Raw genomic sequence first — 18,343 nt, forward strand, 5'->3', positions numbered from 1 at the left:
TCAACTCTTTTTTGCTCAAATACTTTTCTTTCAAATACCCCCATTCTCCTGGTCAATGAATGGAGGGCAAACCCGTCACGTGACGATGATTCCGAGGATAAACCACCCAAAAAAGGAAGCCAGGCTGGTCGTCGAGCAATTTGGTACAAGATGGAGGGCATTTCACTATCTTTGTTTTGACTTTTACCGAACATGCGCTTTGCCTTTTTGCTTCCTTCCCAGCTCCCATGACTTTCCTCCTTTTTGGCCACGTCATATTCCAAATTGCAATTACCAAGAGACACAAGCAACCCTCATTTTTTCTCACAAGGCAGACGGCGCTTCTAAATTTTAGGCGAAAAAGAATTTCTTCCCAGATTATTAATTCTCGAGCCAGGAGAAATTATAAAAGGTAGATGTGAAAATTTATCGCAGCTCAAAACGCTGCATCTCTACCAAAGTGCTGTTTGTTTTGGCAGATAAAATCTCTTGTTTTGTGATTTTTTTCAAAAAAGATTTTTGTTTGAAGTTTTAAAAAAATTAGTGTTTTTAAATTATTTTGATATGTTGATATTAAAAATAATTTTTAAAAAATACATATATATTATTTTTATATATTTAAAAAAAATTAAAAAATAACTACTACTATAACTCACACCCACGAGCCTTAACCCTGAGCAAGAGATGTTGCGTTAAATAATACCTGATACCTGAAATAATAATAATAATAATATATTGTACCACCTTTTATCTTAACCTCCAAATAATATCTTGAGACATGAAATAATAATATTAATATTATTATTATTGCAACAAATTTTAAAAAATATAGGAAAACTTATCCAACAACTCTACAGTGTCAATAAATTGTAACTCAAATTACCTTAGTATCATTTATTCTTAAAAAGTTTCAATTTCAAAACTTTTATTGCAAAAGAAAGAAAACTCTTATGTTCTCTAACCAGCAATTAAAAATTTAAACTATGGCTATGTTTTAAATTGAAACTACATCAAAACTTTCATGTTTATTTTTGTGTTTTAAAATTATTTTAAAAAAAAATAAAACTTTTTTTTATTTTTTTCTTTACTTTAAATTAATAAGTTTTTGATATTTTTAGATCTTTTAAATATATTAATATCAAAAATAATTTTTTTTTAAAAATAATTTTAATATATTTTTAAACAAAAATATTTTAAAAAATAAATACTACCACCTTCTTAAACATTCCGTTTAAAAAGTGTAAAGTGTAGGAAAAGCAGTGGCAGATATGCAAATAAGAAGGAAGGTCTGGGGCAAGAAGTTGTCTATAACTCCTGGACAAGAGGGGTCTTCTATAACCAGCAAGTCAAACCCACGGTGACCGATTGCCACGCGATCCAACGAGAAAAACGTAAGCGCATACATCAGCCCAGATTTGCCTCAGTCGTCCATTTCAAAAAGCAGAACTAGTTAATAAAAAATACCAATAATTTTAATTAACTTAGTTCCTATCATTGAATCTAACAATTAGATTGCTGTTCATGCAAATTAGGGTTTTTTCTTCTTTTTTTTAATGATTGCAGAGACTGGGGATTTTACAGGGTAGGAGAAGGAGGAGGAAGGTCTAGAATTCGCTAGTTCAGGGGGTAATAGTGGGTGGTGGAAATGACTGTTGTGGGCTTTAAGGAAATTGATTTTGGTGACGTGGTGGTTGTTTATTGGGTGGATGATGGAAAGAAAGTAAATGTCATTCAACCAATCCGGCTTGAAAATTAATCCGGTCCAAGCCGGACTTAAAACACATTTGTTAAAAATTAACTTGAACCTGGTGAATATTCTTGATTTGATGAAAATCTTATTTGATTTTAAAAAATAAAATAATATTATTTTAATTTAAAATTAACCTAAATTAATTTATCTTATTAAATAGCTCGAGTTTAAATTAATAAAGAGCTCAATAAATTTATTAACAAAAAAATCATTTTTTTTATTTTTATTTTTTGTTTCATGGACGAATACAAAATCTAATAATTATATTCTATTTTAATAGAAAAAACTATAAAGAGGTGGGAGTTAAATAATAACTAAAAATATATATTTATAATAGTTCTTTGATTTTCTTATATATATTATTATAAAGTAAAATTTATTATTGAATATATATAGTAAGTTTCTAACCTACCATCCCGGCAAGATTTTCACATTAAACCTGTGATTTTTACATGAAATCTTTTCATTTGGAAATTAAAAAAAAAATATGTGTAAAACACATGACTAATTTCAATGATCCGGCTTGAAAATGATAGATTAAAAATTTAATAAAATAAATATATCTTTATTATCATACAAATATATCTTTAATTCAAAACTCATATACGTCATAAGTTTATTTTTTCTTCTATACGAGGTCAGTTATTTATCTTTATTAAATGTTACATTAGTTCTTATCAAATTTTAATATGGAAATTTTGTAAATCATTTTCCATGAATCAATATACATACAAAACAAGTCAAATCGTGCCTGTGAACGCAATTGAAATTATATTTTTTAAAATTAATTTTTTTTTTCAATTATCTAGATATAATAATATTAAAAATGAATTTTTAAAATAAAAAATATTATTTTAATATATTTTTAAATAATATATATTTTAAAGTTTGTTTGGAATTGTGGTTGTGGTTACTTTTCAAAGTATTTTTTATTTTAAAATATATTAAAATGATATTTTTTTCATTTTAAAAATTTTATTTTTGAGATCAGTGCATCAAAATAATTTAAAATATATAAAAAAATTATTTTAATAAAAAAAATACGGATTAACTCACGTTTTTAAACCTGTTTTACCGATAACAACCCGTCGTTTGTGTGATGGGAGCAATTTAATTAATAAAAAAATCTCTGTTCTCTAGAGTAGCAGCTGTCTATCACGACGGTAGACAGGACAAGAAATTAACGATATCTGGTTAGGTTCATTGTATCTCAGTCCGTTCAAAACTCGTTGCCATTTCGTCAATAGAAAAACGGAAATTGTTGAGAAATTTGGGAAATGTAGAGAGAAGTTTATAAAGATAATGGATAAGTTCACAAAACGACAATACTATAAAATGCATTTTGATCACTAGCTACTGAATTCGTGTAAATTCTAAAATGATATTATTTTTTATAAAATTAAACATGTGTCTCGTGCTGTGCCGTAGAAGGATCAGAAAGATATTCAAGTGATAATCCTCCAAACAATCCAAGTTAAATTCGATCTAGAATATAAAACCAAAACAACCTGTAAAAAAATTATAAAAAAAAATTATAAAGTTCAAAATCTAATAAGCAAGTGTTATAGATGAAAAAAAAAACTTCAAAACATACAACTTTAAAGAAGAAAACTCGAGTCATTTTAAGGTAATTTGATGAACCAATAACCCGCAATATGAGATCAAGATAAAAAAATAATTTCAAAAAAATGACATAATAAAAAAAACCTAAGTTAAAAAAATGTCAAAAACCCCTAGGTCAATCCAGGTTGGCTTTACCAACTTGTTCTCGGAATAACAAAACAGAAAAGGAAACGAAAAAAATGACAAAGCTCAAGGGTAAATAATTTAATGCAAAATGATGAAATTAAAAAAAATAAAATCATCAAAAATTGAGGAAAAAAAAACGAGTCAACTCGACTGACTTGCCACTCGTGACATGAGATCGTAATAAAAAAATTAGGCTTCCAAAAGAATGACCTAGCAAAAAGATTGAAGTTAAAAGCACTGAGTGAGAAAATGCAAGCTAACCCGGATTAATTTGATTAACCCGCACTCATGATAACCCAACATAAAGAAAAGTGAAAAAATCATATAGCTCACGAGCCAGTAATTTAACGCCGAGGTATAAAATTGTTAAAAGAATCAATTTCATAAGAAAAAAACCAAGGGAAAAATATATATGAGGAAACCATGATTAACTTGACTAACATATTATCCGGGATATAATATCATGATAACTCAACAAAAAGAAAAGCGTGAAAAAAAATGAAGCTGAGAGCTTATAACCTAGTGTCAATGATGAATTTGAGGGAAAAAATCAGTTTTCAATAAAGGACTGCTTTGTTGGAAGGCAACCACGAAAAAATAACAAAATAAAATATCCAACAATAAAACAATTTAAAACCCAAACAATGCAGCCAAAACATAGTATAAAAAATTAAAAGAAAAATGAAAAAATAAGAAAATGATAAAAAAGTTATTAAAAAAACAATGACCAAAACTGAATGAAATTAAATGTTGAGGGATAAAATTAAAAAAAGATAAATAAAGAAAATGATAAGAATATAGCAATTCAAAGAACGATGACCAATAATTAATTAAAAAATACAATAAAATTAAAAGGGATGAAATTAAAAAAATAATAATAAAGAAAAGTATAAAGCACATAAATAAAGTAATTAAAAGTAGAGGGACCAGATCGAATAAAAAAATCAAATTGAATAAAATGCCGAGGGATGAAATTGAAAACAATCCAAACTTCAAAAGGCATCAAATATCAAATAAACAATAATTAAAAGAAGAAGGACCAAAATCGATAAAATTATAAACCGGATAGCATAATTGTTTTTTTAGAAGTTCATGTGTGTTTTCTAGGAAATGAGAGAGAAAGAAAATATCTCCACCATAGCCTAACCAGACCTTCTTACGCGTCATGTTGCTGGAAAGAGAACGACGCGCCGCTCCTAACGCCACGATGAAAGTAGGACTTTGGCCACCACAAGGTCCCTTACACGCCACTTAAATGGCGGGAAAGCCACAAAGTGCTTACACGTAACTTAAAATTACCACGCCGCTCCTAACAAAACCTAAAGACAACAACAAAAACAATTGAAAAAAAAAAAAAGAAAACAACCTCGCAAATAGTGTTTGTTTGTTTTGAATTACAAAATTAATTTTGTCATTTTACTATTTTAAAAAGAAAAGGACGGTGAAGCCCATCCATGCATGTATATTTTTTTCTCTTTCAAGGAAAAGATGAAAAATCCCCTCATTAAAGGTGTTTTTTTTTTGCTTTTGACGGTAAAATAATTATTGTATTGTAAGAAAAAAACCTGTCTGAGCCATTTTGTTCTTAAATCAATTTTATAAAAGATACTTTTACCTTTAATTGTAGGTTTAATTAATTTTTTTTCTAGATAATAAAATTGTATTTACATTTTTACAATTCATATTATTTAAGTATAACAAGATCAATATTTAAAATGATTTGAAAATAAATTTAACTCAAACCAAACTTCATTGTCAAATCAAATTTATCCATTAAATCCGATGGGGTTTAATAACCGAGTAACTATTGATCTAGTAAGAGGGAAGATTCCTCTCTCTAACTTCTCAGTCAAAGCATGGATGTCGCTAATTGAAGCACTATTTTCATAATATTTTTAATATTTTTAATAACACATCAAACGAAGTCAAGAACCAGATTGTTGAACCTGTCATCTATCAAATACCTTTTTTTCACACGACGACACCGCGTTCAACATAAATAAAGTAAAACAAAAAACTGAAGTTGATAATCTTATGAAATTAATTAAATGATTAATGTTGAACTCTCGAGTCTTGGCACTTAAGATTTGGAGAAACTGTTTCAAATTTTAGGAATGTCTGGACGCTAGTAACCTTCGAAAGAGTCCCACCATTCGAGGAAAACAGAATCTTTACAACAAAGCCCACCATCCTGCACCAACCTTCACTCCTAATTTTGAAACCTAATTCGAGATCAATAAAACTAAAATTATAAATTAAAAGGATTAATCTGGATTCTCCTGATTTTCATAAAAATAAAAAAAAACTTTACTTTAATTAATATTTTTCTTTAAAAGCAACAAATCGATAACATAGATTTTATTTGAATTAGATCCGAGTCATTAATCGGATTACCAGGTCATTCTAGATTTTTGACTGAATCAATCAAATTTTTTATTTTATTATTTTTTTAACCCATACCGGTTCAAGATCCCGGGTTAATTTCGGGGGGCTGATATGGGTTTTAAAACAATCCTTCCGCACCCTCACGTCCCAAGACAAAGAAATGAATGCCATCTCAACTATTAACAATCCTGTTGAAATGTATGGGCCTATATCGGCCTGTAGAAAGTAGCAAAGCTATGACACAGCCGATAGTACAGTCATGGATAATAATAAGTTGGGCCTGAACTTTGAAACCCTTGATAGAGTGGGCATGTAAATGGGCTGAGAGTTCTAGAATGGAGCCCAAGACAAAAACTCAAGTTTGCCTTCAAGGATATAAACAAGCATGATTTTCCATGAGCTAAGATTACCATGTTTAGGGCTTGTAGCCTTTTGATTTATCCTTCTCGTGAGCTAAGCTACAAGGATATATATTATTTGGTTGATTTAATTCATCTCGTTAAGATATAAATCTTATATAATTTTATCTGTGTGTTTATGTCTATTGAATTAATCCATGGATTTCTCCAAGAACAAATTGAAGCAAGGTGGCAGAGTTCTGGCAATAATTTAACTTCTCCCAACAGGGATGTGTTGCCACATACATTGCTTCGAGACTCTCGGTCGGCGCCATTGAATCCACTATTTTCCATGTAGAGGATAACAATATCATCCATGGCAAGTGAATTGGAACTTGGAATGGAAGCATTCTTTTCGGTCGAATGGTTGTAAAACCTTTAACGGACTGAAGAGTCCACTAGAGATCTAGTTCACCCGATGTTTGGACTAAAAAAATTACCTAACCGCTCGACTAAACACACAAGTTATCCACTAGCTCATTAACATGATCAATTCATGTTTGACCATGTCAAAACACGACTTTCATTAAATTGAAATTTTTTAATTAAAATAATATTATCAATCCTCCTAAAACATGACTCGAACCTTGTCCGAGGTTAATTACTAATCGAGTTTTGCAACCATGTTTCTATGCCCGGGCACTTAGGATTTGGGATCATAGTGATGGCAGACTCATTCTAATTAAAACAAGTTAAACTTCCCATGTTCCTGTCTCATAGAAAATCTAACAAGATTTAATTAATTCCTGGACTTGTTAAAAGCTCTAATAAATAAATAACTCATAAGAAATTCCCACAAACCCTACACCATACAACTTTCGCTTGACCAAAATGATTAGTTATAGGCAACGGTTTAAAAGGGACCTCAATTTAAAAATAAATGGAGTCGGAAGAATAACCGGAACAGCAGCGCCGATTCAACTTTCGGCAAGCAAGCCCTGGTGCGCTGTGGTCCATCTCTTTGCTTCGGAAAATAATAATCATCCGTTACAAAATACTAGAAAGCTCTAAAAAATATATAAATTTAATACTTTTTTAAATTAAAAATATTTTTTAAAAACATATTAAAATAAAAATACAAGCTATGCCAATACTCCTCTAAATTTAAATGATAATTTCCATCGAGAAAAAAACAATTGAAGGACTATATAGAACAGTATTATGTTGACTAAGCATGCAAAACGAACAAAAAAAAACGAAATGATATGCTGTTCGACATGCTAGTTTTTCATCATTAATCAAAGACGGTCATTAGGTATAACTTCTAGATTGATTTGAAAAAAAAAAATACTCCGATTATCAAGTTAATCCAAATTATTTATTTCATTTTTTTTCTTTTAAATTTAATTAATCCAATTTGAAATCAATTTCATCATTTTATTAAAAATTTAATCGAGATAAATTAAATTTTATCGAACCAATCAATATTTTTTATAATTTAACCTCAAATCTAATTTAAATTATTTTCAGATCATCGAATTTAATGATAATGATAGAAGCTAACCTTCAAATGGAGATCTCTTCTGCCCGGGACTTCAAATTTTTTGTAGACAGGCACCATGCGTGGTTAACAAATATGGCAAGGCTAATAATCGCATGGGTGCACAAGCCACGCGAGATGAGTGGCACGTGGTGGTGTCGAACAAACCTGACACTGTGTGCCCTACTTTTTTTCAAAGTTAACGCCGCGCAGTAATCGATGCTGTGGGACCCTTCAATGTTCCTCTCCCTTACTTTATTGATTGGTCTCGGATTCTTATAGCTTATCCAACGCGCACGGCGTTCCTTTTTTCGTGTGTTTGTTTCTCGGAAAATGATTTTTAAAAAATGATTTTTTAAATTTTTATGTATTAATTTGTTATTAAAAAAGTTAGTCAACGAAAAATATTTTTTGATTAACAGAAAACACTTTTCAGTTAAAGAAAAATTTGACTTAGTTTCTAGAAATTTTTTTTTTATTTTGAACGAAAAACACTTTTAATTTTTGTTTTCCAATACTTAATGATCGAAATCTAAAATAAATTATTTTATTTATAGAAAAAAATCATCCTAGAATCTTACGGTACAAGGTCTATAAAAAAATATAAAATTAGATGATTTTATATAGTATTCCATGAATTTCAATTTATTGCATATTATTCGAAGAAACCTTGAAAAAACTATCTAAAACATTATGGTGATTTTACAGCATAGATATAGACAAAGAGAAAGAAAACTGTTTTATTAAGTGTATTAAATCAAATATAAAAAAATATTCTTAAAAACATTTACAAATAATATTTAATCTTGATTAATAAATAAATTGATAGCAAAATAACTTAAATATCATAGAAAAATCACAATAGTCTTCCTTAACTAGTAAAAAATAAGAGTAGTAAAACCGAGAAAATTAGTCTGCTAATAGCCAAACAACACTTTTAGGGTTATCTAGCAATCGGTACAAAACCACATACTTTGACATTCCAAGACCAACGCGCCACGCATCCATTATTCATGACAACGGAAAATCCGGAGCAAGGTTTGGGACCCACCCTAAAATGATCATTCATCAAACACCCTGATTGAAATGATCGATGCATTCTTTGACCTACCCCAATGCCCCACCCCATACTAGTCATACCAAACCCGGCCGGCACAAGTTAAGGCTCTGTTTGTCTATACACCGTAGGAGGTTATATTGGTTTGGCTAAAAGTCCTTTTTTTTAATCTTAGTTTTTTTTTTGAATATAATTTTTAACTGCAACTACAAAAATTATTAGACACACTAATTTAGACATATTTGAAATTATAGTAGCGATTTAAAATATTTTTTATTTAAAAATATATTAAAATAATATTTTTTTTATTTTTTAAAAATTATTTTTGATATTTACGTATCAAAATGATTCAAAAACACTAAAAAATATTAATTTTAAATAAAAAAAAAATTAACTTTTTTAAAAATACGAATTGTACAACTTTTCTAAATAGACCTTTGGTGATTGATATTCAGAATGATTTTCATATAAAATTAGATGAAAATTAAGCCTGTAAAATCCATGTAATCCAATTAGCCTCATCAAAATCCAAGTAAAATCCGTCTCGAGTTATTTTCTTTTTAAAATTTAACAAATCGGGTTAACCCGCTCTACCAATAACACAAACTTTAAACCGAGGAATATGCTAGACCGGGTTTTATAACCATCCCCCCACCATCCATTACACTTTCCCACTCCTCTCACCTCACTATATATAATAGTATATATCTCATCAGCATTGCATCTCTTGTCCCTCACTCACTCACACAAACACACAAAAAAAAAAACCCATCAATCGAAATCAAAACCAGTCAACTTCACGCCTGTAAATTCAGAAACCTTGTTCACGTTACCCGAGAAACACGTATCACAACCAACCTTTTTACAACCATCCTGCTCCGTTCGTTTCCAGTTCCATGCAAAATCAACGGTTGCGATCATAAATTTTCAAACTTTCATGCTCTCTGTTTACACCCCCTCACATTCCTCCTCACAGCCACTCGGGTTCAGACACAACTGAAAAAGATAAACATACGTAAAGTAACAAAGAAAGCAAAATCTCGTACACACACTTTACTTCTATTTCAACGCAAAGAGGTGCGAGTGTGCACCGAGAGAGAGCATTCAAGAATGGAGGAGAGACCAGAGACGGAGTTAATATCCATTCCAGCAACGCCACGTGCATCGACGCCAGAGATACTGACTCCTTCAGGTCAGAGGTCACCAAGGCCAGCTTCAAAGGAAGCGAAATCATCGACAGCATGGACACCGACATCGTTTATCTCGCCGAGGTTTTTGAGCCCAATAGGGACGCCAATGAAGAGGGTGTTGATTAACATGAAGGGTTATTTAGAGGAAGTGGGTCATTTGACTAAGCTAAATCCGCAAGATGCTTGGCTTCCTATCACCGAGTCTCGTAATGGGAATGCTCATTATGCGGCGTTTCATAACTTGAATGCCGGTGTTGGGTTTCAAGCCCTTGTTTTGCCTGTTGCCTTTGCTTTTCTTGGCTGGTAATTACTGCTCCTTGATCTTTTGCTTTACATTTTGTATGTCTGAAGAGCATATATAGAAGTACTAAACTATACTTCTTGCTTGATGCATTTATTATGTTGAAGTACTTAACTAATAATGCATCTGATGGACACTGGTTTCTAGTTATGTTCATGGGTTGATTCTTGCTTTCAGTCTATGCCCTACACCCCCTCAAATTGCTCATCTTGATCATGTTTTCAGCTTTGGACTTCATTTCTTTTTCCTTCTGTTGATGCGTTCGAGTTTCTAGTACCACTACCCAATTATATCCTCAAACATTTTGTTGATTTTAATTTACCCTATTTCGATTTCTTTCAGTTGTGTGTATAAAATGTGAGGTGTGAGTTTTTCTCTTTTTATTTCAACGAATGAGAAAATGTGACTGTACTCTGCAGCACTGGCTTCACATGGTGGTCAGAAGAATTTTGCTAAAAGTTTATGGACTGTGGGTCTACAAAGTGATCTTCTTTTATCTTTTTATAATGTTCTTGAAGATTTGTTTTTGAATAGAAGATATAGAAACATACTAGAAAGCTGAAGCTGGTCATTTCATGTTTTGGTTTTATGCATATTCAATTATTCTAGACAAGGGATACCAAATTTGTTATTGGGCCGCTCATAATTCTGTTTTTTACCTTTGGCCAATTTCAGAGGTCCCCTTTATATTTGATTGTTGCTTTTGTAGCTTTTTGCTCATTCATGATCAAGATTGTTGATATTTTTAAATTATGCAGCTTTCAACATCAAAACCTATCACTTCCATCGAAGTTTGATGACCAAAAAAAGTACAGAAACAGTGTTAAAATTATGCTTTTTAATATATTGCTGCCTTTAGTTCTGAAATATCATGGTTCTGACAAGAGCCGGGATGCGTTCAGTTTGACACTTGGCTTTGACTGATTTTAGAGGGAGTAGAAAGGACCAGTCAAGTACTTTAGACACTGTAATGAGGCTGATTTGAGCATGTTTGCAGCTCCTAGAAAGTTATAAGGTGAAGAAGAGCTAAAATGACCAAATTTACCACTCTGATTTTGGTCTTTGCAATTGATTGTTTGGTTACTTAATTCAGCATTTTCTATCCTACCAACAAAGCTAGGTAAAAGAGGAGTTAAATGCTCAAATTCAGAGACAAAATTAAAACAGAAAAAGATTTGCAGCGCTTCTGCTGCCGTATTCCTTGATTGGAGCTTCTAGAAAATTTCAAAATATGAGAATGGAAATTGGATTAGTTGCTTAGAGGCACAGAAGCAACTGAATTTGGTTGATTTACCTTCTTTCTTTCTGTTTCTCCAGGAGTTGGGGAATACTGTCCTTAACCATAGCCTACTGCTGGCAACTTTACACTCTATGGATTCTGGTTCAGCTGCATGAAGCTGTTCCCGGGAAGAGATACAACAGATATGTGGAGCTTGCACAAGCTGCATTCGGTGAGAATCCTGTCACGCTCAGTTGAAAATCTGATAGATTCTATGCCCAATAAACTGTTAAATTCGTAAGCTCAGAAATAATGAAGCACGGGTATAGATTCAGACATTCAATCATAAAGTAAATTGTAAGAGTGTTACTTGAACTATAACCTCTGCTCAAATTGATTGGAATCAATATTTCACAGTGCTTGATTGGCATCTCTGTTTATTTTGTCAATTGGAGTTCATTGGCACGGTGATTGAAGCTGGAGAAGTTTTTGTCTTTTGCAATTTCTGTTCTATATTGATTGTGTATTGTTGTGGTTGCAGGGGAAAGATTAGGCCTCTGGCTTGCGCTCTTCCCAACAGTTTATTTGTCAGCTGGAACCGCAACAGCTTTGATTCTTATAGGAGGGGAGACAATGAAATTATTCTTCCAAATAGTTTGTGGGCCACTCTGTTCATCAAATCCCCTAACAACAGTTGAGTGGTACCTGGTATTCACTTCTCTATGCATCGTTCTGTCCCAGCTCCCAAATCTGAATTCAATTGCGGGACTTTCACTCATCGGTGCCATAACAGCTATCACTTACTCTACCATGGTGTGGGTTCTTTCTGTTAGCCAACAAAGGCCACCTACAATCTCTTATGAACCCCTTTCTTTGCCATCCTTTAGTGCTTCTGTCTTTTCAGTCATGAATGCTCTTGGGATTGTTGCCTTTGCTTTCAGAGGGCACAATCTAGCCATGGAGATTCAGGTATTCACTCTGAGTTTCGAAGCAATGATTTTATATGAAAAAATCATTATCATTTCAGGGTTTTATTTTTTTTTTAATCTGAAGGAGTTTATTTGATTTTCTTCAGGCAACAATGCCATCAACATTTAAGCACCCAGCTCATGTGCCCATGTGGAAAGGAGCCAAAGTTGCCTATTTCTTTATTGCTTTGTGCCTGTTTCCAGTCGCCATTGGAGGCTTTTGGGCTTATGGGAACCTTGTGAGTTGATCATCGTGACACATTTTATTCCCTCTTTTACTTTAGTGTGTGACCAGTGAAAAATGTAAAGGGAGCAAAACAATCAACATTCAGGAAAATAAAAGCAAAATAAAATTAAGTTGTGCTATAAATCTCACAAGATTGTGCTGACTAAAGGCTTGGCTGCAAGTATTGTCTTAGGATATCCAATTCCTGATAGAATGGCTATGGCTTGGACTTCGTCAAAAACTAAAATCTCACCATTACCATACGATCAAGTTTTCTCAATTGCCTTGGAGAATCTAGTACATTAACAACTGTTCATAACTTGTCTGTCCTGTGTTTTGTTCACGACATTTCCGTTGCTTGATTCCACTCTGCCTGTATTCCCTTGCATCCATTCTCTGTAGTTTTGAATCATGTCTGTTCTCTTGTTTAGATGCCTTCAGGAGGAATTCTCAATGCCCTGTATGGGTTTCACAGCCACGACATTCCTCGAGGACTTCTTGCAATGACTTTTCTTCTCGTGGTGTTCAATTGCCTAAGCAGCTTCCAGATATATTCAATGCCTGTTTTTGACAGTTTTGAAGCTAGCTATACCACCCGAACAAACCGACCATGCTCCATTTGGGTTCGATCCGGCTTCCGGGTGTTCTATGGATTCATCTCTTTCTTCATTGGGGTAGCACTCCCTTTCCTCTCCAGTCTTGCTGGTCTCTTAGGAGGATTAACACTTCCAGTCACATTCGCTTACCCTTGCTTCATGTGGGTTCTCATAAAAAAACCTTCCAAATACAGTTTCAATTGGTACTTCAACTGGATCCTTGGTTGGTTAGGTATTGCTTTTAGCTTGGCCTTCTCCATTGGAGGTGTCTGGAGCATGGTGAACAGTGGACTTAAATTAAAATTCTTCAAGCCACCAAATTAAGAATCCTATGCAGGGGCAGCATTGAAACCTTGTAAACATTATATAGGTTTACGTTGTATGTTGTTTTTGTACCTGCTGATGCTGAGAAATCTACACTTAAATGTATGGATATGTTGCTTTTGGAAGTTGAGTGGGGGTAAGCTTATCCTGATCAATTGCCTGTGCAAGATTTTACCTGGCTTTACTAGGGGTTATCTACTTGTCTTTGATTCAATACTGTCTTGTCTTCAAAAGAATGTAGAGAAATATCAAAATATGATTGTGTTTGTTATACCTTGGAATTGGACTGCACTTTTGTCTTTCTGATTGTTAAGCTAAACTTCTCAATAAATTTAATAAGAGGAGCAACAAGATCTAGAGTGTTGGATGCAGCAATGATAGCCTATGGGCAAGTATAGTGAATGTGACCCATCGATTCTGAATTTGTTCCGAAGTGGATGTGGATGTTGACTGCCTAATCTGGTCTAGTTTATCTTTGTTGTGTTTGAGATAGATTCAGATTAACCTGTCGGCTTGTGTTTTGATCTATGATAAATTCAGATTGACCTGTCGACTTGTGTATTGATCTAAGATAGATTCAGATTGACCCGTCGACTACTTACGATGCTAATGACAAGATGTATACCTTGACAGCTGCGCAATGTTGATCCCTCCTTTATCATCAAATCTCCACTTTTTGAAAATGCAAGTGTTTGTGTATTTTAGAATGCAAGCAAGCATTCAAAATAATCAGAAAGCTCTGGTATCCAAAGGGTCAAAAGGTCTTCAAAGGAAATGATTCAAGGCATAATTGATTTTGCACATTACAGCGACTGTGGAGGTTAAGTGTCTAGGAAAATAACAAAAAGCTTGAAGTGAAATGCGACTAAAACATCATGCTGCATGGGGTTCCATTGTCACGCATGCCAAACCACGGATCTCGATAATAATAGCATGAAGTCTCTTCCAGACTGAGAGATGTTGCTGTCCACTCCGAGGAACAACGGTTCCTCGAAGCTTCATGCTTGCAACGGGGCAAGGCAGGCCTCAGCTTTGTGTACTCCATAAGCTAAACATGATCATGGTCAGGGTCCACGTTTCCAAAGTAGGTCAAATAGCAAGGAAACAGCGGGCTTAACCATGTGGTGACCTTGCTACACCACCAATATGGAAACTTAGTAGGTGTTTGCACATGCCACTTAATTGGCTTCAATTTAAAGCTAGAACTAAACATTCATGATGACAGAAATGGCATGATGACGCATGGTGCAATATTGAATTATTTGCAGCACTAATTCAAAAGTCCTTACCTGTTTTTTTGCGGTGGGTTATGATAAGCTTGTGCCCTAAATATTCAAAATTTATTAACGGTAAAGTACTTGATTGGGCCCAACTTAATAATACTTATCATGTTCCTTAATCCATTTCTTAATGCTATGATTCGGATTTAGCTCCCTTGAATGTTTTTTTTATCTTGTAATTGAAAAAATAACTATAATTGGGATTCTTGTTTTTTTAAAAATAAAAATCTATTATAAAATTGCATGGACAGACAAATTTATATATATATATATATATATATATATATATATATATTCATCCTCGTTCCTTCCAATCACATGTTTTTATCATTCCATGTTTTTCTATTCTAAAACACTAACCAAATGCCATATTTGGGTGGCATTTGGTTAGTGATAATATAACCTATCATGTTAAATGAATCTAAATGGTTGATTTTAAAATTATTTTTTTAGATTTTTTATATAAAAATCAATAACTACTAATTTTAATTCAATTTAAAAGGATTTTAACCACTCACTAACATAACATGATTAAATAGTATCCTTGTCATTGATTGAATTTATCTACATGATAGATCATGTTCCCTGATTTGAGGGGGATCCAAATCTAATTCCAAATAGATCATTTATTTAGTTAGGTGACAGCCGACAACATGCACAAAAACCTTTGACCTTCGTACCCATCTAGACATGTTCCATGAATTCATCGAATTAATTACCATCCACAACTTGGTGAAAATGATGCTGCTAATTCAGTGCTAATTATGTCATTCAACATTTCTGCAAGCCGGTTAGGTTTCGACCCACGAATGAAAATGGATGCCTGTCAAACTAATGAGCACAGCATTAACCATGAACTGTCAATAACGGGCCATGTTTAGCGGCTCTATTGCTACCCCATTAATGAGCATAATCAAGCATATTCAAAACAAACACGGGAAGGAACCAGAAAAAGAAGAGCCCGACGAAAGATGAACTGGATGTTTTGGCTTGATAGTGGAGGCAACCCATCAAACAGGATACGGTTGGGTGTTTCTTGGATAAACGAGTGGCAAAAATATCGAAAACCGAGATAACACCAGAGTCTAGAGCCTCTAGACATTTTTCGAAAACCGGAACTCAGTTTTCATGCGTTATGTCAGATTCTTCTGTTAATTGTTCACGACAATCCAGGACAAGCACAAATAAATCAACAACAAAAAAGCATATTTTTTTCTATATTTTCTTCGAAAGATTTGTTCGAGCAAGAACCCAAAAGCTTTACAAAGACCTTAAGAAATCACTTACACAAGAGGTATGCTTCGAACTTCTTCATCTTCTATACCATAACCCTATAGTCTATACGGTCTTGCTCAGTAAACAAAAAACACAACTTGAAATTAACATAAGTTGCAGCAATCAATAAAACTAAACCTCCGAGGACATCAAAAGGGAACATGTTTTTTTCTTTTTGGGAAAAGAAAAGGCCAGTATCAGTTCAAACCCTTTCCTGCTGGAGCAGACATAACAAGATCAGGCCAAGAACCAAAGTAATTTTCAGTATCTGCTGTAAATCCAGCTTGAAGCCCCCCTCCTTCAACATGATCACAATCAAGCTGCCAGGGATGACATCCAGAAGTACCACCATTAACAAGAACATTTTCCATTACAGGACAGGACCAAGATCCTCTTCCACCAAATCCAATACCCATTTCACTAGGCCCGAATCCAAAACCTGACGCGTATCCATACCCGCCAAGACCAGTAAACCCATGCTGATCGTTAGAGTTCATGAGCGAAATGAAGTTTCCATCTTCAGAAGGTAATCCGTCATTCAGATTTAACCCGGCTGGTACCTCAGTTTTCACAGCTGCTAAACCAGAGTCAGTAGTCGAGGATAAAACCACGGGCATGGATTCGGGTTCATGAGTGGTGGTGAAAGCAGTCAAAATTGCAGAATTCGAGGAAGTAGAATTAGAAGATGAGGTAGATATTGATGAAGAATTATTTGAAGTTGAGCGAGAGCGCTTGGAATTCTTGCGTGTACCGCCACCAACAGGGACATCACGGAGAGTTCCACCTTGTGTCCAGTAACGGCGGCATGACTTGCAGAAATGGCGAGGTTGAGAGAGGTTATAGTTATTGTAATAGCAAAACTTCGTGGTGGTGGAGTTACACCTTGGACAAGGCAGTGGCTCAGTCGTTTTTGGTGGTTGGTGTGTAGCCCCCATGGTGTTTTGGGCTTCTGTTGGGTGTCCCTGGCTTATTTCTGTTGGCATTCTTGGTCTCTCTCTGGGCTTTCTTTCTCTTGTTGGAGAAAAATGCTATCCTGAATTGTTCTCGAGAGTCGAGGGTTTTGCTTTCGTTGTTAGGTTGAGGCGATGTTCTAAAAGGTTTTCTCGACAGGCGGTGGGTTCTGCACTGTGTACGATGTTTTTGACGGCTTGACGCGTGGTTTCGCGTGGGTCGTTTGTTTCTTCTGAAATAATAAAAAAGAAAACAAGAGAGAGAGAGACTGAAGTGGGATTTGGTGTGAGGGTTTTTGAATGGTTAGGTGCTTCTGTTAACGTGTTGGAATTTAATTTGCAGGGAATTGTATTACGATGGACGAATCAAGATTGCTTCTCTGCCTTTTGATTTCTCGAGGCAGCGCAGGGAAAAAAAGTTCCTGGTCGAGTTTAAATTTTTTAGGAAATTGGAATTCCTTAACAGTATGTTTGAATATTCTTCGCTTGGTTTAGAAATTTTAATGAAATTTTATATTTTGAATTATTTTGAGTTTTGATAGTTAAATTTTAAATAGAATTTAATCTCATTCAATTATATAAAAATAAATCAAAAATTAACTATTATAGACGGGAGTTAAAGACAGCAAACAAACATATAATACATAAATTTAATAAGTAAAAAAAATTGCATATGTGATTCTGAATTCATAATTTTATTCTTTCTAAAAATTAATTCTGATAAAGTATGTTTAATTATAAGATTTACAAAACCTTAATTAAGTCAGAAATCATACCTCGACTATAAAACAAAATAAAAAAATAATAATCATTAAATAAAAAAACAAGGAAAATAAGAATATCTCAAAATAAAACAATGCATGGTGACCAATGGGTTATTATATGAAAAATAGCTTTTAGAAACTTTAGTAAAAAATTAAGTTTGATCTAACAACTAAATAAAAAATTATGATTTTTATAAACCATCATTCTAGTTTTGAACTATTAGACCTCCTATTAGACCTCGGCCTAGACCCGACTCACTGGTTTGTAAAATGTACATGTTAGGTCATTTACCCATTTTTATGTGATATATCACTGTTTAGTTATGACTAGTCCACATATGACTGTTTAAAAGCACCTATTACATCAAGTCCGAGTAGTGTCCGACTACATCTAACCCTTCAAAATTATGATTTTTATAAACCATCATTTTAATTTTGAACGATTAGACCTC

The 18,343-nt window shown here is 33.4% G+C and overlaps 2 protein-coding genes across 2 annotated transcripts; one reads left to right on the forward strand and one right to left on the reverse strand.

The window, feature by feature from the left end:
• Positions 1-9,514: 9,514 nt before the first annotated feature.
• LOC18104956 (lysine histidine transporter-like 8) lies at positions 9,515-13,893 on the forward strand. Its single transcript, XM_006374951.3, has 5 exons — positions 9,515-10,291; positions 11,607-11,740; positions 12,050-12,477; positions 12,584-12,715; positions 13,134-13,893. The coding sequence occupies exons 1-5, from the start codon at positions 9,909-9,911 to the stop codon at positions 13,620-13,622; spliced, it is 1,566 nt and encodes a 521-aa protein (XP_006375013.1). The 5' UTR covers positions 9,515-9,908; the 3' UTR covers positions 13,623-13,893.
• Positions 13,894-16,093: 2,200 nt separating this feature from the next.
• Positions 16,094-17,542, reverse strand: LOC18104957 (dof zinc finger protein DOF1.6). The gene has a single exon (XM_006374952.3). The coding sequence runs from the start codon at positions 17,158-17,160 to the stop codon at positions 16,375-16,377; it is 786 nt and encodes a 261-aa protein (XP_006375014.2). The 5' UTR covers positions 17,161-17,542; the 3' UTR covers positions 16,094-16,374.
• Positions 17,543-18,343: the final 801 nt, after the last annotated feature.

This window comes from Populus trichocarpa, chromosome 14 (assembly GCF_000002775.5).
Source record: "Populus trichocarpa isolate Nisqually-1 chromosome 14, P.trichocarpa_v4.1, whole genome shotgun sequence".
NCBI lineage: Eukaryota > Viridiplantae > Streptophyta > Magnoliopsida > Malpighiales > Salicaceae > Populus > Populus trichocarpa.

Bases quoted from the DNA above. Each gene is read 5' to 3' on its own strand.
- LOC18104956 (XM_006374951.3), top strand. From the start codon at position 9,909: ATGGAGGAGAGACCAGAGACGGAGTTAATATCCATTCCAGCAACGCCA. The intron at 11,741-12,049 runs GTGAGAATCCTG...TTGTGGTTGCAG, and splicing joins GCTTGCACAAGCTGCATTCG to GGGAAAGATTAGGCCTCTGG. The intron at 12,478-12,583 runs GTATTCACTCTG...GATTTTCTTCAG, and splicing joins ATCTAGCCATGGAGATTCAG to GCAACAATGCCATCAACATT.
- LOC18104957 (XM_006374952.3), bottom strand. From the start codon at position 17,160: ATGCCAACAGAAATAAGCCAGGGACACCCAACAGAAGCCCAAAACACC.